The sequence below is a fragment of the Mustela erminea genome, chromosome 5 (genome assembly GCF_009829155.1).
Source record: "Mustela erminea isolate mMusErm1 chromosome 5, mMusErm1.Pri, whole genome shotgun sequence".
Taxonomy (NCBI): Eukaryota; Metazoa; Chordata; class Mammalia; order Carnivora; family Mustelidae; genus Mustela; species Mustela erminea.
Window position 1 is genome coordinate 131,849,397 of NC_045618.1, and position 25,253 is coordinate 131,874,649.

General features: G+C 48.9%; 1 protein-coding gene, 1 long non-coding RNA gene and 1 other non-coding gene across 4 annotated transcripts; all 3 read right to left on the reverse strand.

Moving 5' to 3' along the window:
• Positions 1 to 2,147: 2,147 nt before the first annotated feature.
• On the reverse strand, positions 2,148 to 2,275 carry LOC116592257. Its single transcript, XR_004286420.1, has one exon. It is a non-coding gene; the product is annotated as a small nucleolar RNA SNORA17 (small nucleolar RNA).
• A 7,601-nt stretch (positions 2,276 to 9,876) lies between these two features.
• On the reverse strand, positions 9,877 to 19,234 carry LOC116591734. 2 transcript variants are annotated; one of them, XR_004286148.1, is made up of 4 exons: positions 15,329 to 19,234; positions 13,771 to 15,135; positions 13,141 to 13,228; positions 9,877 to 11,149 (listed from the first exon to the last, which is right to left on the reverse strand). It is a non-coding gene; the product is annotated as an uncharacterized LOC116591734 (long non-coding RNA). The 2 variants fall into 2 exon arrangements; XR_004286147.1 differs by lacking the exon at positions 15,329 to 19,234 and having other exon boundaries at positions 13,771 to 15,321.
• A 1,646-nt stretch (positions 19,235 to 20,880) lies between these two features.
• FOS (Fos proto-oncogene, AP-1 transcription factor subunit) lies at positions 20,881 to 24,328 on the reverse strand. The gene is made up of 4 exons (XM_032344890.1): positions 24,014 to 24,328; positions 22,991 to 23,242; positions 22,457 to 22,564; positions 20,881 to 22,331 (listed from the first exon to the last, which is right to left on the reverse strand). Exons 1-4 carry the CDS (start codon positions 24,152 to 24,154, stop codon positions 21,687 to 21,689), a joined length of 1,146 nt encoding a protein of 381 aa, XP_032200781.1. The 5' UTR covers positions 24,155 to 24,328; the 3' UTR covers positions 20,881 to 21,686.
• Positions 24,329 to 25,253: the final 925 nt, after the last annotated feature.

Here is a 25,253-nt window from a genome sequence, read left to right on the forward strand (position 1 = left end):
CAATTTACCAACTGCTCATTCAAATTGCCCCCGGAGCAAAATAGTCATTGCCAATTGTGTTTCCGAAGCTTCTCAGCAATAGTGTCTTCCCCAGTATAGTGTGTGGTGTCCTGCTGCACAGCTCTGGAGTCAGACATGAGTTCAAATCCTGACGTTACTGCTTACCAACTGTGTGATTGGAGAGAGCTGTTACAGTGCTCTGGCTGTAACATTATTCTCATTTTATAGATGAGGAAACAAAGAACCAGAAAAAACAAACTGCTAACCATGACCCTCATGGGGTTATCCACAAAGATTTACTTTGTATGGTCATCATAAGAAATGAAAAGATAGAATACGCATCTAGACAAGCGCTTGACCCATGCTGATAGACGCTAACACAAAGTGTTGGGCAAGTGGTGGTCGTGGTAATGAATTTCTTTGAGTATTTCTTCAAGTCAGAAAAAAAAAAAAAAAAAGCCTGCTTTGGCTACATTGTTAACCGTTAATGAAACTGATGCTGACTTGAGTTCCACCAGCACATTTGGGTTCCAGATCCCATAAACTTTGACCCAGTGCATGTTGTAACTGTACTATTTCCCTTGGTGAAATCTGAGAGGTGATGTTTTGACACTGTTTCATTTCGTTTCATTTCCTCCTGACGGGTGGGCTTAACTTGTTTCTCAATTTAGGCAAAACAAAAGGGAGAAGTATTTTAAATCGCTGTGATAGCCCATGTCGGTCCTGCCTTCTGGTCCCGGAGAAGGAGCCCCAAGTTCTCGTCTCCTCTTCTACAGTATTTGGGCTTCCTCCAGTTTCTGCAGCTGCTAAATATCATCCTTTGCTTCGTTTCATACCCCACCCCTTTCAACTTGCCCCCAGTATTTGGGTGCCCTAACAAGGAGTTTCGAAATAATATCTTAGCCATATTTCAAGTTCTTTTTTTTTTTTAGATTTCATTTATTTATATGACAAACAGAGATCCCAAGTAGGCAGAGAGGCAGGCAGAGGGAGAGGGGGAAGCAGGCTCCCCGCTGAGCAGAGAGCCCGATGCGGGACTCGATCCCAGGACCCTGAGACCATGACCTGAGCCAAAGGCAGAGGCTTAACCCACTGAGCCATCCAGGCGCCCCCATATTTTATGTTCTTGTGGTGCCTTTCTGTTCACTTGGTGCTTGCATATCCATTCCCCATTACTGGCTGAAGGAACACCTCAGTTCTCCCTGTGATGGCACAGCTCAGGCTCACAGAGGTGAACCAGCAAGCCCTGGGCGTCAGCCATCAAACAAATGCCACCGTCTCCTGCTACAACAAGAGACACGTTAAATTGTGGTAAAATCTGGGATGCCTGCAACTAAGCCTTTGCCTTCGGCTCAGGTCATGATCCCAGGGTCCTGGGATCCAGCCCCGCACTGGGCTCCCTGCTCGACGGGGAGTCTGCTTCTCCCTCTCCCTCTGCTTCTCCCTGTACTTACGCTCGCTCCTGCTTTCTCTCTGTCAAGTAAATAAATAAAAATCTTTAAAAATAATAAAAATAGGGACGCCTGGGTGGCTCAGTTGGTTAAGCGGCTGCCTTTGGCTCAGGTCATGATCCCAGCGTCCTGGGATCGAGTCCCACATCGGGCTCCTTGCTGGGCAGGGAGCCTGCTTCTCCCTCTGCCTCTCCAGGCCTCTCTGCCTGTGCTCGCTCGCTCTCTCTCTTCCTCTATCCCTGACAAATAAATAAATAAAATCTTAAAAAAAATTTTTTTTTAAATAATAAAAATAAATTGTGGTGAAATCTATGTAACACCAATTTTACCATTCGAATCACTGTCAAGTGTACAGCTGAGCGGGGTTAAGCACATTCACCTGCTCTCACCACCGTCCGTCTCCAGAACCCTTTCATCTTCCCAGGCTGAAGCTCTGGACCCATTAGACACTAGCTCCCTCCCTCCCTTCCCCAGCCCCTGGGAACCATCTTTCCACTTTCTGTCCCAACAAATGTGACTGCGCTGGGGACCTCACACAGGAGGACTCGCACGGTGTTTATCCATTGGCGAGGCAGGCTCTTTGGCAGCGGGATTTCTGGAGGCTGCACCACAATTCTTTCCTCCACTGCATTTATTTTGCTAATATGGCACATTAACCAGAAAGAATGCCTATTTGGGGGTGCGGGTGGGGGGTCAAGTGTCAGACTATTCATTATCCAGATGTTCACAAGCCAGAACACTGAGCCTAGAGGAGCCTCTCTTTCTGCCACCTAATGACACAAGCGGCACACAGCAGCCGCATCGGAGATGCCTCTGAGGGCAGGAAGGTGTCTGTTCTGTATCCTGAAGTAACCTGCCCTCGTGGACGCCAGCACTTCGCAGGCCCTGCCCTGCGAAGCAGATGTTTTCTAACGTTTTGTTTTACACTGAGCGCTGTTTGTTCCTCTTCTCCTCCAAGTAATTACTTGACTTGTGGACATCAGCAAAGAAGAAAAGAGAGAAGGGGAGGGGAGGGGAGGGGAGGGAAGAGGAGGGGAGGGGTGGGGAGGGAGGGGAAAGAAGAAAGGAGAAGACGGAAGGGGAAGGAAGGAAGGGAAGACAGGGAAAGGGAAGGGAAGGAAAAGGGAAAAACGCTTCTAGAAAGGGACCTAAGGCATTTTACGGTCCATCCCAAAGACTCCCTCTCATCCACTGGCCTGTGTGGTGTTGTTGTTGTTTTGTTTTCTTTTGTGTTGTTTGTGTTTTAAAGAACTCTGTGATCTACTTCAATTCATGTTTTGCCAAGAAAGCTAACACAGCTGCAAATCCTTTCTGCCCGGAACGCCTTCCAGTCTTTCCAGAGGCCTCTCTGCTGGTTCGGTAGCCACTTCCCTCCCTCCCAGGCCGGCCAGCCTCTCGCAGCGCACTGCCGCCACCCCACACCCGCCCCCCCCACCCCGGGCGCCCACGGGGCTCCTGTGAGAAGGCACTACTCCCTGGGAGCGCCTCCTCCGTGGTTTCTATTACTTGCAGAAGCACAGGCCCCCTCGGGCACCCCAGCCCCTCTCCTTCGGCTTCCCCCTCAGAAAACTGGCTCTGCGGCCCCGCTGGTAAACGGGCTGGCTGTCACCATGACTACGGCCTGGCCCAGAGCCTGGATGACGCCAGGCCTGACTCCCTCCCAGCCTCACCCAAATCTGTTTGTTCAAGTTCCAGCTGCTTTTGTTGGGCTTGGTTTTGCTTGTCCGTTTGAGCCCGCGCCGCCGCTGATTGGCTGCTGGGGGCTGGGCTTAGACTCCCCGGGACAGCGACGCGGATGTCAGCTCCCTGCCCAGGCAGGAATTTCCTGGCGCCCTGGGGTATTTCCCCATCACAGTTCTGAGAGCTAGAAGAGCCGGTGGGAAGCCAAGGCACCAGATCATCCCTGAGCGCTCTGATCCCTCTGACACTCTTACTAACACGCCTTGGGTCTGTGACGCCACCCTCGTGACTGAAGGCCCGCTTGTTTGATAAAACAGAAGCAACGATACACCACGTTGACAGAACAGCCCAGCTGGGCATTAACATCAAAAGTAAATAATACCAGGGGCGCCTGGGGGGCTCAGTCCGTTAAGTCGCTGCCTTCTGCTCAGGTCATGATCCCACGGTCCCGGGACCCAGCCGCAGGGGCTCCCTGCAGGGAGGCAGCTTCTCCTTCTCCCTCTGCCTGCTGCTCCCCCTGCTTGCTGTCTGTCCTGCTCTCTCTCTCTCCCTCTCTCTCAAGTAAATAAGTAAAATCTTTTAAAATAATGAATTAATTAATTTTCAAAACCAGGAAGAAGAAGGAACATGTGGATTTTGGAGGAACAGTTTAGGGGAATGTGGCAATAGACGTCGAAGCGAATTTTCACCTCAACATTTGGGATGGTTTTGCTTCTATTATTTGGATAACTGTAGAAGCAGGAATCTGGAACATCGTTTGTGACCAATCTGAAAACAGACTGCCTTGCCTTTTGTCATTTCATCAGGTTTTTCTCTCCCAAAGAGCTCATTTTGGTAATTGGCTTGGCCTCCAGAGCTCTTGAGTTTACCTGATTCTCTGATTCGTGATCTACAAGGGACTTCTTGTATGTTATCCTTTGAAGCTGAGTCCAGGAGCCTTAGTCTCTCTTCTATAAAATGGGATAAATTATGCCAACCAGCCTGGGTGTAGAGTACTTAGCTTAGTCCTGGCGTTTAGCGAGCAACTACGATCATCAACTCTTACCAATGCCTGTGTTCTGAGGATCCTGAGACTCTTTACGAAAATTACATCATCGATTGAACAAATATTTAACAAATATTTACTAAGCCTCAATTGGCCAGGCACTGTGTTGGCCACTAGCGATGAAGTGATAGAAACAGACACAGTTCCAGCCCCTTGGTAGCTTCTGGACTTCTGGACCAGGGAGGGTGACAGACACAAAAATAACCACACAAAACGGAAAATTGCACCTGTGTCCTTTGAGTAAAGCTGTTTTTGACCCTCCAGACAAGCTCATCTTCCAGATGAAAACAGAGAGGACATCAGAGCAGAAGAATCTCCTGGCCAATGCCTGTCTTAATTCCTAACTAAAAAAAATCATGAGATATAATAAACTGGTTGCTGTTTTAAGCTCTGCTCTCCCAAAAAATAATTATATCTGTATTAGGTGCCTAAAACATTAAGAGAACATGAAATAGAGGAACTAAACTACATTTTACCCAGTTTTCCTAGTTAGAATACAAGAGTTAATGTAAGAATTTAGAATTATTTGATCACCTAAATCTCAGAGTTTAGAGCAAAGTCCAGAGATGCAAATTCTCAATTCGAAACCCTGCGGAAAGAATCCGGCGTTCCTTATACCAAATCCTGTTCCCGCTGAACAGCGCCCTCTTCTGGCTAGGGGCCCTTTCTCCAGCCAGTTGCTTGCTCCTTGCTGCTTTAAAGGGGGAATTGCTTTCTTCTCTTTTTTCTTCTCCTCTCTTCTCTTCTCTTTTCTTTCTCTTTCTCTCTTTTTTTTTTTTAAGATTTTATTTATTTGGGGCGCCTGGGTGGCTCAGTGGGTTAAAGCCTCTGCCTTCGGCTCAGGTCATGATCCCAGGGTCCTGGGATGGAGCTCCGCATCGGGCTCTCTGCTCAGCAAGGAGCCAGCTTCCCCCCACCCCCTCTCTGCCTGCCTCTCTGCCTACTGTGATCTCTGTCAAATAAATAAATAAAATCTTTTTTAAAAAAGATTTTATTTATTTGACAGACAGAGATCACAGTGGGTTGAGAGGCAGAACCCAAAAAATGAACTTTTGCATCGAAAAATTACAATACATTCTATGTGTTAACATATTTGTCTTCATACCAGTACAATCATAAAATATAATTTTCAATTAATTTTTATAAAGGAGCAAGCCCCACAGGCCAAGGGCCTAGGCTCCTAAAAGTCATTATGCAGCCCTGATGAAGAAAGTCCTCTGCTGCTTTTTTCTTTAAAAAAAGGGGGGGGGGGGGAACAGTGGTAAAAAAAAAAAGGAAAGCGCTCCCTAGCTAAGTGTCGGGATCCCTCTCAGCCCTAACATCCTTCAGGTTCAGGGCATTTTTTGCCTCAACATGCAGGATCTTTTACAGAGTGGTTTCTTTTTTTTTTTTCCTTTCTAGGATTTATTTATTTATTTATTTGAGAGAGAGCGAGCATGAGCGGGAGGGGCAGAGGGAGAGAGAGTCTCTGCTGTCTCCCCATTGAGCTTGGAGCCCCACTTTGGGCTTGATCTCAAGACTAAGATCAGGACCTAAGCGGAAATCAAGAGTCGCTCACGCCACCCAGGTGCCTCCAGAGTGCATTCTTAGGAGTACATTTCCTACTGCTTTCAGAATCTGTGTGCCATCTGCTTTTAGCAGAAGATCTTGTCCCGCCAAAATTTTGTGCAACTTACAAAATCCCCGTGGGGCTCTCCTTATCTACTTGGTCAAGGACTGCAATGCCCGCCAGTGGCCGACAGAGGGCGAAGCGACTCAACCTTAAGCGTGAGCATCGCAAGGGCGCCTGGAATAGAAAGTCTCGCTCTTCAACCGCAGGGGCCTGACCCGGGAGCTTACCAGAGATGCAGAATCTGGGACCCAACCCTAGGGAGGATCCTAGACCCCCGTGATCACAATTCACATGGTAAGAAGATCCCCAGATGACTGATATACAACATCAGGTTTAGGGGGGCCTGGGTGGCTCAGTGGCTTAAGCCGCTGCCTTCGGCTCAGGTCATGATCTCAGGGTCCTGGGATCGAGTCCCGCATCGGGTTCCCTGCGCTGCTTCCCTCTCTCTCTTTGCCTGCCTCTCCATCTACTTGTGATTTCTCCCTGTCAAATAAATACATAAAATCTTTAAAAAAAAAAAAAAAAAAAAAAAGAAGAAGAAGAAGCACTGATTTCAAGTTTCTAGTCTGAGAAAGGGAAGCCCACTTGCTCAAGGGAAACGAGGGGGGAAGAGGAACCGGTTTAAGGCATCCCTCCCAGCCCCCAATCTCCTGTTCTTTCAGCCAGTCAGCCAGCGTCAATCACGATGAGACCGAAACCACAGGAGGGATATAAAAGCGTTTTACAGGTCATAAAGCAACTGGTTTCTTCTTCCGTTTTAATAAATACTTACTGAATACCTACTATGTCCTGGACATCAGGGACACAATCGTGAGCAAAAAACAGACCCTGTTCCTACCTTCGTAGAGCTTTCAGCCTAGTGGGGACACGTTTTTTAGAGCCAGTCCTGGCAACCGTCTTAACTATGTTAGCTGCTATGGTTCCGGTTTATAGTTGAAAAAATTGAAGGGCCAAAAAGGTAAATAATTTTTACAATTACACAGCTCAAGACGGGGTGAGCTGATATGACCTTCCCCTTTGTGACGGGGCCTGCGCAGTCTACCGTGTGAGGCTCAACGGCATTTCAAAAGCCTTGAGAAGGAGCACCCCCTCGGCCCACCCCCAAAGGAAATAATCTTGGATGCGCACAAAAGATGAGTTGCGAAGATATTTGCAGCCTTGTCTATAACAGCAAAAAATGTAGAAACCGCCCAGAGGTTCTATTTCAACAATGCAGAATTGGTTAAATTGTTGGATGTTTATAACCAGAATTCTATGTAACTGGCGATTAAATCTGATCACGCAGAAAAATATGTTCATGATCTCTGGTGTAGAAAAAGCAGATTACACCACGTTATTACAGCATGGTCCTATTTTCATAAAAACCACAGCATAAAAACTAAAGACTAGAAAACTAAAGTGAACAGGAAAGGTAGAATCAAAAGTAATGACAGTCATTATCTCTGTGATGAGACTACAGGTGATTTTTTTTTCCTTTATTTTGATTGAATTGTCAAAAGGTTTCACACCAGGAGCATCTCTTTCTTTTGGAAAGAGAGGAACAGCAGCAACAACAACAAAAAATCAGAGGGTGGTTTGAAACTTCCCATTTATTATCTATTAAAAAAAAAAAAAAACCAAATTGCTCTGCTGGGAACATTTAAAAAACATCTCTTCTTACAAAAGCAATAGGTATTTGCCAAAAACAAGTAAAACAAGTACAAGAATGCACAAACAAGCAAAAGAAGAAAAACACATTCCCTCTTCCCCCACAGACAACTAATACTGGCAACTTCGTGACTCTTGATAGGTCCTGTTTGTTTGGGTTTTTTACAGATAATTTTTTCCTTTGAGTTCTGCTCTAGATGTTAGCCCAACCTAGCACGAGAAATAGGAGTGTGGAATGAGGCTTACAGATTCCTATGTGATCCCCAAACAGCCCCTAAGGTGCATCTGTCCAGGTCTCAGACTGTGTCTGGGATCCCAGAACAGTGACTCTCTTCGAACAGACCCCACCATCAGGGAGCACACAGTCCCTTGTGGGTCACAGGGCACAAGCGCCAACCAGCATGAGGACCATAGTAAGAGTGATTCCCAGCGTGCTTGGGATTGCAACACCCCATCATGGTTGGGATTTTGCAACCTTCCCCCCTCCCCACTTCGAAAAGAATTCAGAGGAATACAAACAGCATTTGCATATCCCATTTAGTGCTTTTCCACACCTGCAGCTGAAGGGAAGTAAGGTTAATTTGGCTTCAGGACTACCATCACCCTCCTTCCCACGGCCGTTGGAGAATTGCCGGCAATCAGTCCGGGTGTCCTGGGACAGGTTTGGGAATGGCAGCGTCAAGGAGCTGTGCGGGCAGGTTCTGCCGCGAGGGAGGGCTGCACCGGTCCTGGAAGTCCGGGTCACCGGGCAGGATGTCTCTGGGCCATTCCCACACACGCACGCTCCACGACGACAGGTTTCCGAGGCCCACCCTGCCCACGCCCTGTCTTACTACCGTCCTCTCTCCTGGGAAGGAGAGCAGAAGGGCCTATAGCTGGCACCTCGCCCCATCGCATCCACACCCTCAGCACAGGCCTCAGGCAGAAAATGTTCCTAGAGCTGATGTGCAAGTCAAACCGTTCTGGGTTTCTTCAGCGCCTGTGATATCCAGTCATGGCCCAGACCCAGGGCCTCCCCCGCCTGCCGCAAACCTCAGGCTCCGGGGCTGAGCTGGCCTATATGTTCTCTTTCTCAAAACGTCCTAGATTTTGGAGACCCTCTTCTCCTCCATGTATGGCTCCTCTGGTCTGCAATAACCACCACTTCTGTTTATAAAGCTCCTCTATGCCACGTACTGTCCAAGCGTGCAGCGCACACACCCGTCTTTTGAGGTGGACACAATCATCCTCATGTCACAGATGAGAACACCGAGGCTCCAAGAAGTAAAGCAATTTTCCCAAAGTCACACAACTGCTCACAGAGACAAGAGGCAACTCAGGCCTGCCTGACCCCAAAGTTCATGTGCTGTCCTGGAAGGCTGGTGCGAAGGGAACCAACTTAGAGATCGTATCCTATCCCATTTTCAAGACACCTGAGCTGGAAAATTCATTTACAAACCATCATATAGTACTTATGTGCCTGGCACTTGGCAAATAGCAACTCAATTTATCCTCCTCCTATTGCTAGGAGATGGGTACTTATTTATACAGATGAGAAACTGACACCCAGAGAGGGAGTAAGCTTGCCTAAAGCCACACAGCAGGTGGTCCGGGCTGATCAATTCTTGGGCTGCCTCTCTGAGCCCAGGAGCAGAGGCCTCTCCCTCCAAATTCTTTGTCCTTCGGCCTTTCCACATGGCCACCCGCTTCCCTCTGAGTCTCTCCCTGAGAGTCTGCTTCGAACTTCCTCATCCCTCTCTGGGTCTTGGTGGTGTTCTCTTGTGAAACTGGTTTTGTGGAACTACTCATTGTGCAAGGCGATATTTGGTTAGGTCACTATCTAGAGTCCCCCAAAGATCTGACAGTTCTGGAAGGTCTGTCGAAGCAAAGGCTTAGAGTTTGTGTTTGCAGAGATTAATTAATTAATGTATGAATTAATCAGCAAGAGCTTACTGAGAGCAGTTTCTGTCCCCAGCCCTGTGCTGTGCAACATGGGGTCTACGAACACGAAGACACAAAACCTGCTTCCCACCCTCAAGGAAACAACACTGAAGACATATGTAAGTGTGCACTCTGCATGCTGGGTCTGTGCACCGCTGTATTTAGAAGACATATAGGCGAGGAGAGTCAGAAAAGTTGTTATGAAGGAGGCAGAACTTGAAACAGGGGTTAGAAAAGGGGTAGGGTTTGGATAGCACGAAGGAACAGCAGAGTCCAGGCAAGAGAAACAATACAAATCTTTTCTTTTTTTTTTTAATATTTTATTTATTTAACAGAGAGAGAGACAGAGAGAGATCACAAGGAGGCAGAGAGGCAGGCCGAGAGAGAGGGGGAAACAGGCTCCCCACTGAGCAGAGAGCCCGATGCGGGGCTCGATCCCAGGACCCTGAGACCATGACCTGAGCCAAAGGCAGAGGTTTTACCCACTGAGCCACCCAGGTGCCCCAATACAAATCTTTTCCGCATCCAAACTGACCAGATCATCAGAATTAAGCCAGAAAGGGATTATTTTTCCTGTGCCAATTTTGCTCTATCAGAGGGAACAAAGAGGGCTTCCTTCCTCTCCTGCAGCACCACGGTGGGGCTTCTGAGTTGGAGAGGGGCGCTGTGCCTCCCATGTCCACCAGGGGGCAGAGCTGTTGCTTCTACCGCTCTAGCTCCGAGTACAATCAGAGGGGAAGGATCCCAGACTCCTCTAACCAGCCGGTGGGGATCCCTGAGGCCGGGTCTTCTCAGTCTGAGCTGCCTTCGTACTCGGTCTAGAAGTTAGGGAAGAAATAGAATGTGAGATGTAAGAGGAAGTGGTTGGGACGAAAAGGGAAGAGAGACAGAGACATTCCCCTACAGAATCTAACCGCTATGTGCCATGAAAAGACCTTCCAGTGCGCAAAAAGGGGTTCCCACGGGTTCGGGCTCCGTGCCTTCTGCTCTTGTCTTGGCTGCGAAAAGCTTCATGCAGGGCTTGGGTAACTGTGAAGAACGACCAGCTGCTGGTCCAAGACTGGTTTCAGGACAGCCAACTCGGGTTCTCTGGACGAGAAAAGCCGTTCCAATCCCCTGTGAAGGAGGCATATTTGTGGCTTTGGCAGTTCACACCTCCTGGCCATCGCTGCAGGTCCTGGGGTCAGGCTGTGAGCCGTGCGGAGGAGCAGGTGTCCCACTGGCGTCCTTTAGGAGGCCCAAAGCCAGTGTTTGGCTCTACTGCACACCCCACCACCGGAGCCAAGCAGCAGGGTCCCCAAGCCACAAGAGCACTGGGGTTAGAGGTGAGATGGAAAGGACTCTGGTTTGAAGCCAGAAATCCTCGTCTTCATCTGTCTCCAACCAGCTGTGCACGTTTGGAAGGATGAACCTACTTCTCGGAGCCTTAGTGTCCCCATTTGTGAAACGGAAAGGCTGGAGTAGGGGGAAATGTCCGCTGTGCGTTGCAGCTCTGATGTTCTGGAAAACACGCAGTCCTCTGGCCAGAGAAACTGGGGAATCGGCGGGAGGAGGGGCGCGCGACTGAGCCCCCTGAAGAGTCAGCCCAGCGCCCGCAGTCAGTCCCCCGCAGGGGCCTCTGCGGCACTGCCCGCCCTCGGGGCCTGGCGGCGTACACCCACGGCTCCCGCCGAGGCTTCTGGAATCTCGTTGGGTTCCTCCCAGGAATGCTTATTGCCCTTTACATCTGCAAATCGCTTTACCTCAGCAACCCTGCTGCGCGGTTATTAATCATCGCAATATTCTTCCTTCCGCCTGCAAGAGGAATTGCGGGGATCCGGATTTATGAAGGTGAAATCCGAAGGTAATTTGCCTGGGATCCCATTCAGTCATCCGTTAACTGAGTGAATTAAGCGCCTCAGCCCAGCGAGGCTGCAAGAGCCACCCAATTCCGGCTACTGTCAGGATCGGAATTGTAGGGGTCCTCAGCGAGCTTCAAGGGCATTCCATGACGCTATGGGGATAGGGGACAGTTCTAAGGTGACGGACGACCCCCCTCACACACCTGAGACTGCTGCAAACAGCGCGATCACGCCCCCCAACCCCACCAGTTCTTTCTAGCCGGCCGGCCGGGTAAAGGGAAGTGACCTTCCCAAGGTCACTTATCCCCCAAGGGGCAGCACTGATCCCAGAGCCTCCGGCTTCAAAGCTTTTCACCGCGCCATGGGCGAGAATTTGCAGTTCGAGCCTATAAAATATAAACTAGGGTTCGGCTGGGGACGGCTGTTTCCCTGATTTCCGGCACCGAGTGACAAAATCGTGAACCGAGCTCACCCAGCCGGAACGGGTGAGACAGCCGCCAATCTTGCCTGCAAGATTGTTGAGAGACCTCGGAGCTCATCCGATCACCCACGCCCTCTCTAGGGGTCCCTAACGCCCCCGTCCCTCGCCGCACCTCGGATCTGCGGGAAGGGGCGGGGGCGGGGGGCGCGTGACACACAGCTCGCGCCAGCACCCCGCGGGGGCGTGGCCGGGAGCAGGGGGCGGGACGAGGCGGGAGGCCGGCTCGCAGCCTCCTCCCCTCCCCGCGGCGCGCGGGCGAAGCCAAATATGGGCAGAGCGGAAGCGGCGGGCAGACGTCACGGCGCCGGGTGGGGGCCGCGCTGCGGGGCCTGTGACGGGAGGCGCTGACGGCGCCTACGTGTCACCATGGAAACCAAACAGTAAATAGAGGGCTCGCGAGCTCTTGACCCTGCGACCTGGCCTGGCGCAAACGGCCGGAAGCTGGAAAGGGCCAAGGAGAAACCTGAGCCTGGCAGATGATGGCAGAGGAGGGGACGCCGAGGGAGCAGCCCCTCGGGAAGCCAGCTCTCCCTCCGCCCAGGATCCAGCAGGGCCAGGTCTGGAATGGAAAGCAGCCCTCCTGTCCTTTGTGAAGGGCTCCCATCGGTCTGCAGGGCTGTTGGGGATGTTGTTTTCGCTTTGTCTTTTCTCCCCAGCGGCTAAGAATTCAGGGTTTTGGAGCCACAGGACCGGGTCCAAATTCCAGCTCTGCCGCCCTAGTTGGATGATCTGGAGGAGATCACCGTCCTTCTGTGCCCCCAGAGTATTTTATCGATATGATTAATAGCTGGTCTTACCTGCTAGGATCGTTTGAACGAGTTCATACAGATCCGGGTGAGCGTGAGTGAGTGTGTTTGGAAGGGTCCAGCACATGGTGAGCCAAGCTGGGACTGGCTATTTTTATTACTGAGCAGCAAAACAGTAGCTCACCAAGCATTAGGCAACTACCAAAATATAATGTTGTAATGTTTTGTTTTCTTGGTTCGTTCTTCAGTTTTACAATAAATAATCGTAAGGGAATTTTCCGCTCTAAAGTTAATATTAAATGCAATTAAGTATTTCCTGTACTAGCTGCAATGTGTATTTACCAAATGAAAACATCGCACGTCTCAGTTTGCATCGTTTCCTTCACAGCATTAAATTTTAAACACAAACTCCACACGGTCATACATAATAACAGAACTGAAGTACCTCGAGTTCAGTGTCTCAGCTTTTACAGTCACTGTTGTCCTTGTTTATTTCAAATCTATTTAAACACAGTTCTGTGTACTACCAGAGGGCTGGAGACGTGCACTGCACCCAAAACAATTTCAAATGACTCTGAACCATTACAGACTTCCTCTTAAATGAAGGCATATAGCTAAGTCCATGTGTTGGGGACCAACCATTAGTACAACTTGGAGTTTACTTCCATGTAGATTACAATGCATTAAAGGATAAGTAATTTTTAAAATGAAGCTTACGTGTGCACTGTGAAGAACAACAGTAATCCGGGCAACTGTTTAGACCTTAAAACAGAAGACTCTTCCAGGAAGGAGTATTTTGCCACATCTAAAATTGACAGTTCACCGCATTAATGAAAAAGCAGACAGGAATGCCTGGGTGGCTCAGTTGGTTAAGTCGCTGCCTTCGGCTCAGGTCATGATCCCAGCGTCCTGGGATCGAGTCCCGCATCGGGCTCCTTGCTTGGCAGGGAGCCTGCTTCTCTGCTGCCTCTGCCTGCCTCTCTGCCTGCTTGTGTGTACTCTTTTTCTCTCTCTGGCAGATAAATACAATCTTAAAAAAAAAAAAAAAAGGCAGACCAACTTTAGTTGGATTTATTATTACTTGTGAATTCTGAGCAGGTAATGTGACCCTTTGTGGATGACGGACCCTGGGGGGGGACCCCCAGTAATTCCTACCTCCTGGTGTCCACGCCTTTGTGTAAATCCCTCCCCTTGAGTGCAGATGGGATCTAAGATTCACCTCTAAGCAATAGAATATAGCAAAGGTGTTGGGATGTTACTCCCATGATATATAATATGCAATATTTACATATCTACCTATATCTCTGCTTTATAAGGGAGAGCTATATAGACAGATATCCATCTTACCAGCACACGCTAGCAGGTTCTCCTGGCAGGCTTGATGAAGTGAGCAGCCATGTTGAGGAAGCCGCCTCCTCGACCTGACGGTGGCCTCTGGCCAACAGCCAGCAGAAAGTCAGGCCTTAGGTATATAATCCTGAGGAAATAAAGCCTGGGACAAGAATGAGCTCAGACGCAGACTCTTCTCCACTCAAGCATCTGGCTGAAAACTCAGTTCGGCTGACACCTGGAGTGCGGCTTTGTGAGACGACCTTGAACACAGGACAGAGCTAAAGCAGTGAGTCCACAGAAACTGAGAGAAGACACGCGTGTTGTTTCAGGCTGCTAACTGGGTGATAATTGGTTGGCGATGTCGCACTACATCCACTTCTCAGGCCTTTCAGACTAAATGATAAGATGCCCCTCCAGCGCATCTCCACAGGAGTCCTCTGACATCAGAGTTTTGAAGCTAGAAAGGGAGGTCTGAGATTTTTGAAACCCACTCGGGATGTGGTAGTCTCAAAGGGGTTTGAGTCTTACCGTGGGTCATTAAGTACATGTTTAGGTGCAGATTTTAACATTCCAACAAAGTGGTTGAACACTTTGGACTTCATGGTCACAAAGAGCTGATCTCAAATCTCAGATCTGCTACATACAAGTGTGTGACCTTGGTCAGTTTAATCTTTTCTAGATCGTTTTCCTCACCTGTAAAACGAGGATCCTCATACTACCTGCCCCATAGGGTTGTTGTGAGGACAAAACAGGAGCCCCCATTGAACAAAATCATTACGGTGTACCCAGGATATGCCTGTTATGAGACATAAAGTGATGAGCAAAGCAGATATAGTCCCTGATTGGGCATTGCCTAGGAAATGCCCAGCACAGCCTGGCACACAGCAAGCATGTGTGAAATGTTAGCCATTATCAATATTATACCCTAGGGCTCCAGGTTCTATCCCCGCCACATGCCTCCATAAAGACTCTATAAGCTCACACATAGAACCTCTAGCGTGTGATTCCAACTGCCCACATCCCCCCTGGATGTTCACAGGCACAGCCAACTCCACATGTACAACATAGACCTTACCTTCTCATTCCCCCAGATCGGCTCTTCTTGCTACCTTCATGCTATCCAGTCATACAGCTTCCTTGTGTGTCGGCCCAGTGAACCTGAGAGTGGCTTGGATCCTCTCCCTCCCTCACTGCCCACATCCACTCCATCACTAAGCCCCAACACCCCTACTCCTTCATTACCTCTTGTTCCCTCTCCATTCCCACCACCCCTGCCTCCGTTCAGCCTACACACAACTGAAGCAAGTAAATACCAGGCTCTTCGTGATCTGGCCACAGTTACCTCTTCTTGACCTATCTCCTGCCCCTTCCACTTTGATGCTGCAATATTAATGTAAATGAAGTCAGGTGTACTTATACGATGCTCTATAATTTACATCCCCCTTCCTCTCCTCCTCCCCCTCCACCCACATTTTATAGTCCAGCAAAGGCAAGTGTGTTGTTTTATGAGTCTGTGCCTTTACAGTGCTAGCCCTCTGTCTCCGGGAATCTTTTCTACCTGACACTCACTCACCTAGCAAACTCCATCCATCTTCAAAGCCCCGTTTGGAGGTCACCGGCTCAGAGACTCCCCCCAGAGAGAGGTCGTCACTCCCTCTTCTGTGCAACCATTGTACCTGCTGTTTTCACTGTCACAATGTATTATGATGTATGTGTTTACATGTCTTTCTCCCTTCCTAGGCCATGAACTCCGTGAGTACAGGGCTGCGTCTTGATCACATCACACCAGTACCTGATACATAATAGACACCCAGAATCTTTTTTTTATTGAATTAAATGAAGCCCATGCTTGCTCCAGAGGGTATATATTTTCTCCCCGACCCCCATCTCCCTTAATTATAGAGATAATAAATAATAGCTAACATATCTACACTGTAACAAGCACCCAATACATAATTTTTTTTTAATGTTTGCAACAACCCCAAGAGGTAGATACAATTATTCTCCTGTTACTGATGGGAAGACTAAGGTGCAGAGAGGGGAAGTGACTTGCCCAAGGTCAGGGAGGGAGCTGGGATTCAAAGCTGAGTCTCTGCTCTGAACCACTCTACTATATTGAATCTGATTTCTCAAATCTAGATGAATTTATCATAGTTTTGATAATTATAGCTGTGATGGGAGTCTCATAATTGATCAAAAAGCCTGAAAACCAATCCGCTGTTTCTGTAACCTGACCACACATTGTTCCCCAAAGTAAACACGGCAGCAACTGGGGCCTGGGCCATCCGTGGGGATATTGAAGGGGCTGCCCTTTAACAAGTCCTCCTTCCCCAGGGCCGACTCCTCATGGAACTATCCACCAGACCCCTCTGGGTTCTTACCCTCCCCAACTGATTGAACCAAACCTAAACGCCTTGTCAGGGTGATGAATGCAGAAAGGGCTTATTAATTAAGAAGAGCTGATGGCCATCAGGCCAGGCAGCCTCCCTGGGACAATGATCAAGAGCCCTTTCTGCCCTCGGGCAAAGGAAAAGCAACAAGGAGTTTAGTCCTTGAGTGATTGCGTGAAGCCACTGAAATGAATTGCTTTGAACTAAAGCAGTTCATGTTTCTGTCGCTTTCTCTGACATGCAAAGAAAGTGGAAATCTATCCAGCCAGCTCCCTTCGGGGACTTTGAACTCATTCGTCAGAATTCAATACACTTTATTCCCAACTGCTTTCCCTCAGGTCTGGACATATTCTTGGTAAATGATGATTATGATAATGACATTGATATCGACAATGACAGTAATAACAGCTAACCCTTATTCTTCTATGCTAATGCATACTAAATTGCAGGCTTTATGATCTAGCTTACCAATTGCTAGGCACCAATGAACTCAAGTGGATACATGTGATGGTCTAAAATTTCATATGAACAAGAGTACAAGAGTGAAAAACATAGGTTTGTTTGTTTCTTTGAAGATGATTACACCTATAGTCACCTGTACATCCATTCTTTATTTGATGTTGAAACAAATTTCTCAATTTGTAATTAGTCTGGAAGTGTCCCTGACCTGCTATATGCTTGTATTTTGGGTGCCTCTTAAAATTTCTTCCCACGCTAGCTACTTTCTCACCTTAATATTGTAGAACCCTGGAAAGGAATTTTTTTTAAACGAAGGACGTGCTCTTCTACCCAGAAAGAAGTCCGTGAAATACACAACTTTTCTTTATTTTTAAATTCTATTTATCTCCCTTTAGATATATATTTTTTTAATTTTCAACTGCTTTCACTTATTTATCCATCTTCATCCATTTAACGAGCATCTAAGTGCCTAATAGATACTGGGGATATAGAAGTGATCAAGACAGAATAGGGTCCCGTGCATTCAGAACTTACAATGCAGTGGTGAAGGACAGAAATTTGTTAAAAGAGGAAAGAAAAAAAAAAAACACATAAATTATATGTTGCAGAGAGTGACATGTGCTATGGGAAACAAAGCAGGATAGTGAAACACAGTCATGGGGAGGAAGTGGGCACAATACTTCAGAAGAATGGTATGGGAAGGCCTTCTGGCGGAGATGTCCTTGGAACTGAGTCTGAATGGCAGGAAGGAGCCAGCCTTGGAAAAGAGGTTTAGGCAGAGGGGCAGCAAGTGCAAAGGTCCTGCAGCAGGAACAAGCACACTTTGCATCAAGAATGGAGGGAAGGCTGGTGAGCAGGGTGCCTGTAGGGGAAAAGGACTAGAAGGTGATGGGGAGGAGTCAGCTCTTTAATGCTAATAGCAAAACAGCACCCCTTAGAGCCATCTGATGTTCAGCATTCAAATGGTGGTCTCATCTCATTTATGTTCTGATTATCAGATTATTCTGTGCTTAAACGAAATCTCATACACAGTTTAAAGATCGATTTTTTTTTGTTTGTTTTAGGTTTTTTTGGTTTGAAAAACATTGAAACTTGGGTGCTCTCCTTAGAACAATCACCGGAGAACTTTTACTTCGGCTCAGTCTCGCCTTTGTCCTTTAATTAAAGATAGCAATTGATTTACTTTCATTCACACATGGAAAGTTGTTGTTGATACAAAATTACTGTTATTAGAACAAATTGCTGAATGCTACCCTTTAATTTTAATAATTGCACAGGATGCAGGGGTGTGTAAAGACGATATAGAATCTATAATCCACTATTATATAGATAAGTATTTTTTAAATAGATAAGTATTTTTTTTCTTCTTCTTTTTTTCTACCTAAAATCAATATGGAGCTGGAAACACGATGGCAGGGTATTTACTTTGAAATTGAATGGGCAGAGGTAATCCAGAGGAGGCAGTAGATGAATTTCAGGAGCCAAGAACAGAGTGGGGCGTGTGTTTGAAGCCAGACATAAAAGAGATGAAATCCCCATTGCTTAATATCATAAAAGAGTCTGGCTATAGGAGGCTTTTTTGTTTGTTTGTTTTTGTTTTTAGCCCAATGTGGGACTCAAACTCACAACCCTGTCATCAAGAGTCACGTGCTCTAACAACTTAACTGGCCAGGTGCCCTTGAAATAGGAGAATTTGGAGAATATGTGTGGAATTTATTTCTGCTCATGGAAATAGCACAGGATCTATTCTTTCATCCACCAGGCAAATATTTACTAATCCTGTACTATGCACCACACAGCGACAGGTCTGGGGATCCACTGATGAGCTAAAGTAGACATGTTCCCCCCCATAAGAATATGAGCCTTCCCATCCTTTTTCCCAACCCTTTCTATTATATATGTATCTTTTATATCTTTGGGGATGGTCGTTTTGTTAAGACCAGCGTGAAGTCATATCTCGTGGGTAGAAACCAGTCTTTTCCCAAAGGAAGTTGACATTTCTAGAATCCGTTACCCCTGGGAGTTTTTGAATCCTGATTCAGGAATTGGGAAGATCCCTTTGGCTGAAAGAGAGGGAATTCCTTTCTTCTCTTGATCCGAAGAGAACAGTCCACAGGGAGCTTGGTGGGATGTCAACCCTGTGGAGCACACTCTGGCCTTTGAGAAGCCTGTTAAAAGGATTCCCTGTAAGCAGGTACCTCTCCCTCGACCAGCAATGTGGTCTTGTGGGTGGGGCAGCCTGGTCTCCACTGGGTTATGGTGAACTAGAAGAAGGGTCTGGGCATAGGCTAGGGCTGTCAAAGGGAAAGCAGTCTTCTTTCTCTGGCCATCATGGGGTTGACAGGGCCATGAGTCAGGTCCTGGGAGCAGTTCAGTGTCTAGGGCTGAGGTCCAGCCACACTTCTGCACCTGGGAAATCTCCTTCCGTGGGTTGTTATTTCTGTGCATGTAAGGGGAGCCAGCTGGCTTCCTTACAGGGTATCTCACCTTGTTATTTCAGATCTGGGTGTTAGTTGCAGTAATTCTGTAATTAGTCTAGGCCATATTTAAAAGCTACAGAGGGGCGCCTGGGTCCGTCGGTTGAGCATCTGACTCTTGATTTTGGCTCAGGTCACGATCTCAGGGTTGTGAAATCGAGCACCCCAACTCCCCACCCCTGCTCATGGAGGCTGCTTAAGATTCTCTCCCTCTCGGGCGCCTGGGTGGCTCAGTGGGTTAAGCCTCTGTCTTCAGCTCAGGTCATGATCTCAGGGTCCTGGGATTAAGTTCTGCATCAGGTTCTTTGCTCAGAGGAGAGCCTGCCTCCCCCTGTCTCTGCCTATTTGTGATTTATCTGTGTGTGTGTCAAATAAATAAATAAAATCTTTAAAAAAACAAATTCTCTCCCTCTCCCTCTGCCCCTCCCCCACTCATGCTCTAACATAATAGTGATAATAAAGACTACAGAAAATTTACGTCTGAACAGCAAGCAGAGTCTAAAGTCACTTCCATTATTGCAAGACAGGCAAAAGTAATATGCAAGTGGTATGTGATCTATCAGTGCTCTTAAGAGCCTAAAGTAAGTTGGTTTCAAATGTCAATTATCATGTAAGGCACGGGGAGGTCATAGGTGAGAACATAAACCTCAATGGAACTGTCATTTTCATTTAAGACTTTCAACTTGACTGCGTGTGACACCCCATAACCACCCAGTGATTTTCATTATCACCGAAGCATTGGGAGGCTAGCACTGAAGCTCTCCTCCACCAGGCAGGTGTGGATCCAGCTTCCAAGCATGGGGCCAGCACGGGGCCTGAGAGCAGCGGGGAAAAGGGCTCCTCTCTTTGTGGTTCGTGTGTGCAGCGTGTAAAGTCCTCATTACTAGAGGTGCCCAGACAAAGGTCATGTTCTTCTTTAAGACGATAAAGGTTCTAAGTTACAGCCTATTCAGAGTCATGTTGACTTCTCCATAATGAGCTATTATGTAACTTTTTATTTACCCAATGACCAACCACTGTTTTGTACCATTCTAGATCTCTTTCAAATTCTCAGAGCCAGTTTTCTCTTTCCCCAGTGTAAGCTAAACGGCAGGCATATGATGTTCAAGAAATATTAGAAATTTTAAGGCATTTATTACTAAGGGATAGGAAAATAGCCCTCCTTTCCTTATGAGAATAAAAATAGTCCAACTAAATGTACATAGGAATTAAGGCCTCAGAAGTTTTCTTTTTTAACCAACTATTAAGAGACAGCTCGACCTTAGAGATAGGGTAGGGAATGAGGAAGTTAAGACTGGAATCTCACTAGTGGAACATTGAGAAAGTCATTCATTCTAAGCATTCTTCAATTTGCTCACCTTTAAGGTAGGAGTAACTCTCACATAATTCTGTGGGAGTAAGAAGTTAAAGTGGTTTGTATGAAGCTTAACTCTGTTTGCTAAAGGGATCCCGTTAAGATCAAGACATTTCCACTTAATATAAGCACAACTAGATTTAAATATCCCCCCCCCTTTGACTTTCGAAACAGAGAAAGAAGCAGGCAGACATGTTCCCACAAAAACTATTGAACAGCCAATTCCTCCCTTCCCAGAATCTGCTGGAGAATCTTAGCACCACCAAGTGAACACACATTGTTTTTAAGATATGCCAACAAAAGCTCTAGAGTTTCCTTCTCTATTCTGATAAGAGATCAAACAAAGGGGCGTGTCCTCCTCCAGGAGCCTCCCTTCTGGACAAACTGGTCTCCCGATACATTTCAGAATCTCACGAAACTTCCAGAATGAAAAGCATAAGCTTGGTCGCATTCAACTTAAATGCTTTTATTGACAATGTCTTTGAACAATAAGCAAACAATGCTTAAATTTTTTCATTCAAATTCACTTTCCACATGTCAAAAGACCTCAAGGTAGAAAAAAATAAAATAAAAATATAAATATCTGAGAATCCATCTTAATAAATAAATTAAAAACACAATAAAACGTTTTCATGGAAAACTGTTAATGTCAGAACATTCAGACCACCTCAACAATGCATGATCAGTAACGTTACAATGAACATTGATGTTGAAGAAAAACTACAGTACATGGATATAGCTATTTATTTCTAACTACCAGAAAATAAAGTCATATCTTTTCTTAGTTTAATATTGGTCATTGCTAATCAGAACACACTATTGCCGGGAACACAGTAGTTATTGTTAAAATCAGCTGCACTAGATACAATTCGAAAATATCCAGCACCAAGTTAATTCCAATAATGAACCCAATAGATTAGTTAATGCTATGAGAAGACTAAAGAGAAAGAGATAAGAGACACAGACCCAGGCCTGGCTCAACATGCTACTAACTACCAGCTCTCAGATGTGTCACTGGGAACAATACACACTCCATGCGTTTTGCTACATCTCCGGAAGAGGTAAGGACTTGAGTCCGCACGTGGATGCTTTCAAGTCCTTGAGGCCCACAGCCTGGTGTGTTTCACGCACAGATAAGGTCCTCCCTAGGTCTACCGGAACCCTCGAGGGAAGACGGGTTTCTCCTCTCTGTAATGCACCAGCTCGGGCAGTGGCGCTTGCCGGCGCCCGCTGCCTCCCCTCCCTGCCTGCTCACAGGGCCAGCAGTGTGGGTGAGCTGAGCGAGTCAGAGGAGGGTTCGTTGCTGCTGCTGCCCTTGCGGTGAGCAGCCGCACAGCTGGGGAAGGAGTCAGCGTCGGGGTAGGTGAAGACGAAGGAAGACGTGTAGGTAGTGCAGCTGGGAGTACAGGTGACCACAGGGGTGCACAGGGGCTCCAGCTCTGTGGCCATGGGCCCCATCCCCAGGGAGCCACCGTGCAGGGGCTCCCAGTCTGCTGCATAGAAGGAACCAGACAGGTCCATGTCTGGCACAGAGCGGGCAGTGGTCTCAGAACCACTGGGCCTGGATGATGCTGGGAACAGGAAGTCATCAAAGGGCTCGGCCTTGAGCTCCACGCTACTGATGCTCTTGACTGGCTCAACGGAGGGCTTTGGCTCGGGATCATTGAGGAGGGGCAGGGTGAAGGCCTCATCCGACTCGGGGGTGGCAGCTTCGGGCAGGCCCCCGCTCAGATCAAGGGAAGCCACAGACATCTCTTCGGGGAAGCCCAGGTCATCGGGGATCTTGCAGGCAGGTCGGTGAGCTGCCAGGATGAACTCTAGCTTCTCCTTCTCCTTCAGCAGGTTGGCAATCTCGGTCTGCAAAGCAGACTTTTCATCTTCCAGTTGGTCTGTTTCCTGTATCCAGATGGATAAAGCAAAGTGTAAGACACGGGCTTACTCAATGACCCTGCTCCCCTATACCCAGTCTCCAACTCTGCCCCTAAGTTTGAAAAAAGGAGTGAGCCACAGGATCCACGTACCGCTTGGAGTGTGTCCGTCAGCTCCCTCCTTCGGTTCCGGCACTTGGCTGCGGCCATCTTATTCCTTTCCCTTCGGATTCTCCTTTTCTCTTCTTCTTCTGGGGACAACTAGAAAAATAATTTTCGGAAAGACCAACAGTCAGTAACAAGGTCTGCCATCAGCTCTGTTCATTCACCCCCGTGCATTCACCCTGCTGCTTGCCAGCTTCCTGGCACCTCTGCTAGGAAGCCATTTCTAACCTGCCGTTGTGGGGTGGGTGTGACTTGCATTTACAATAAGATCCTCAGCAAGAGAACAAAGAGGAGCCCAGTCTACAAGCATGAGATAGGAATGTCTTAGGGAACAAACTCTTAGAGCATTTCTTCGGGTAGGACTATCAGAGTCTGGCCTGAGATGGAAATGGCTTGGAGCCAGGGTTCCCCACTGAGGACATATAGTGAATTCTGTGTAGTGGCTTCCCCCTGTGTCCTGTGCTCCCCATCTCCACCAAGGCCAACCCATGCCCCCTACCGAGGCGCTGAACAACTCCTCACCTGTTCCACCTTGCCCCTCCGGCCGATGCTCTGAGCTCTGCCTCCCGTCATGGTCTTCACGACTCCAGCCCTGGAGTAAGCCCCAGCAGAGGGGGTCGGGACTCCATAGGGATGGGGGGCTCTGGTCTGGGATGGGGCCACGGAGGAGACCAGGGTGGGCTGCACCAGCCACTGCAGGTCCGGGCTGGTGGAGATGGCAGTCACCGTCGGGATAAAGTTGGCACTGGAGACCGCCAGATCCGTGCAGAAGTCCTAGAACGAAACAGAAGGGGAAAGCTGACGTGAGTGAGCAGGTTCCGGACACAGGTGGGGCGAGCCGAGTTTCCAGTGCCGCATGCCGCAGGGAGAGAGTGGGAGAAGCAGCATGCCCCGGACGGCTCGGGACTTTGTACATGCCCCTCGTCCTGGATGGAAGGTCTCCACACCCCCTCTCAAGAAATCCGCAACGCGCTGCCTTTCTCCTCCACCCTGCTGCTGCGTCCCCGTTATCCCTCCGGCATCACTCGCTTGAAAGGGGGTTTGTTATAAATATCCCTGACGTCTGCGCTGACGCAGGCGCCGCTCCGGAGTCTCCTGAATGAACTCGCTTTTTATCAATGAAACTGCCTTACACACCCGCCGGCTTCACCCTCCTTCCCCGCCCCTCCTCCCTGCTCCAGGCTGCTAGGGGAGGGGGGGATTGCCGCTTTCTGTCGCCTCCCGGAGGAGCCGGGCTCTAGTTCGCGAGTCTTTGCTCGGGACACGTTTTGCCTCAGCGAAATGTCAGAGACCAGGCAGAGAGCGCGGTCCCAGGGCAGCCCAGGAGCAGCCCGCCGCGGCCGAAAGCGATCAGTTCTTACTACGACAAGCGTGCGTGCGCTCCGAACAAGTCCGGGGCTCCCGGACAGGGCTGCTCCGGCCGGGGCAGCCTCCCACCCCTGTGGAAGGGGTCCGCGACTCGTCTTCCCGAGCGTCCCGCCCCACTGTCTCCTCCCCGGGGACCCCCGGACCCCGGGCCCCGCGGCGGCGCGAAGCCAGGCTCACCTGCGCATTGACGGGCGAGCCCATGCTGGAGAAGGAGTCGGCCGGTGAGTGGTAGTAGGAGAGGTTGTCCCCGGCCGGGGAGGCGCTGCTGCAGCGGGAGGAGGACGCCTCGTAGTCGGCGTTGAAGCCAGAGAACATCATGGTCGCGGTGAGTCCGGGCCGGGGCGCGGGGCTGGGGGCAGAGACAGGTAGGAGCCGCCGGGCAGAGCTGGGTAGGAGTGCGGTCACGGCTCGTTCGCTGCGCCGCCGCCGCCGGCTCTGTCTCGGCTTCGCTGCTGCTCGCTGCAGATGCGGTTGGAGTACGAGGCGCCGCAGCCACTGCCCTTATAACAGCATTCTATGAATGAGCCCCCACACACGTCATGGGCGCTACCATCGCGGAGCGAGGGGGGTGGCGAGCGGACGTGGACACCTCTGCGGCCTCCTTGCCGCCCCCGCCGCCCTCGCCTCTCCCCGCCTTCCGTCTTGGCCTGATTCCTTATCCCCTGAGTGTTTAACAATCTGGGTCTTAGGCGTCTCGGGGACCCCCTATGATGAGGGACTCCGGGAATGGCTCCCCCCACGACCGCAGGGAACGGCCGTGGAAACCTGCTGACGCAGATGTCCTAATATGGACATCCTGTGTAAGGGGGGACGGATTGACGGGAACTGCTTGCCGGCTGCAGCCAACACCGAGGGTGCAGCGAGGGGGGAGGCGGGGGCCGCGGCCGGGGGAGGGGAGGCGGGAAAGGCGAAGAAGGCGAGCGAACATTCGCACCTGGTTCAATGCGGACCCTTGTTCCCGGGGCGGGTTGGGGGATGGGATGCGAGCGCCTTTTTACCGGTATACGGAACCCCGGAAACGTGCTGGGGCTCAGGTATGGGAGAAACAGGTATACAGCCCAGGGGTTTAAGCCTCGGCCCCAGAAGGAATGCCTTTCCCCGACCCCCGTCCTTTCCCAATTCTAGCCCTGATTAAGTGCAAACTATGGAAGCAGACCATCTAGCCCCCAGCCTGGAGCCATACTAGGACTGTTACCGCATTTGGAAGTAGAAAAGTCGGGAGATCCAAAATAAGAGAATACGATAACCTACTTTATCTACGATGTTGGGTATTTTAATTTTAATTGTTTCGTTTTGGGTGGGTTTTTTTTCCGTTTTTAAGGGGAAAAAAGTGCGTGGTTTTTTTTTTTTCTCGGCCATACTTAGGCATATTAGTGTTACTGTCAAATCTCTAAGACACCAGCCAGTAAACCTTGTG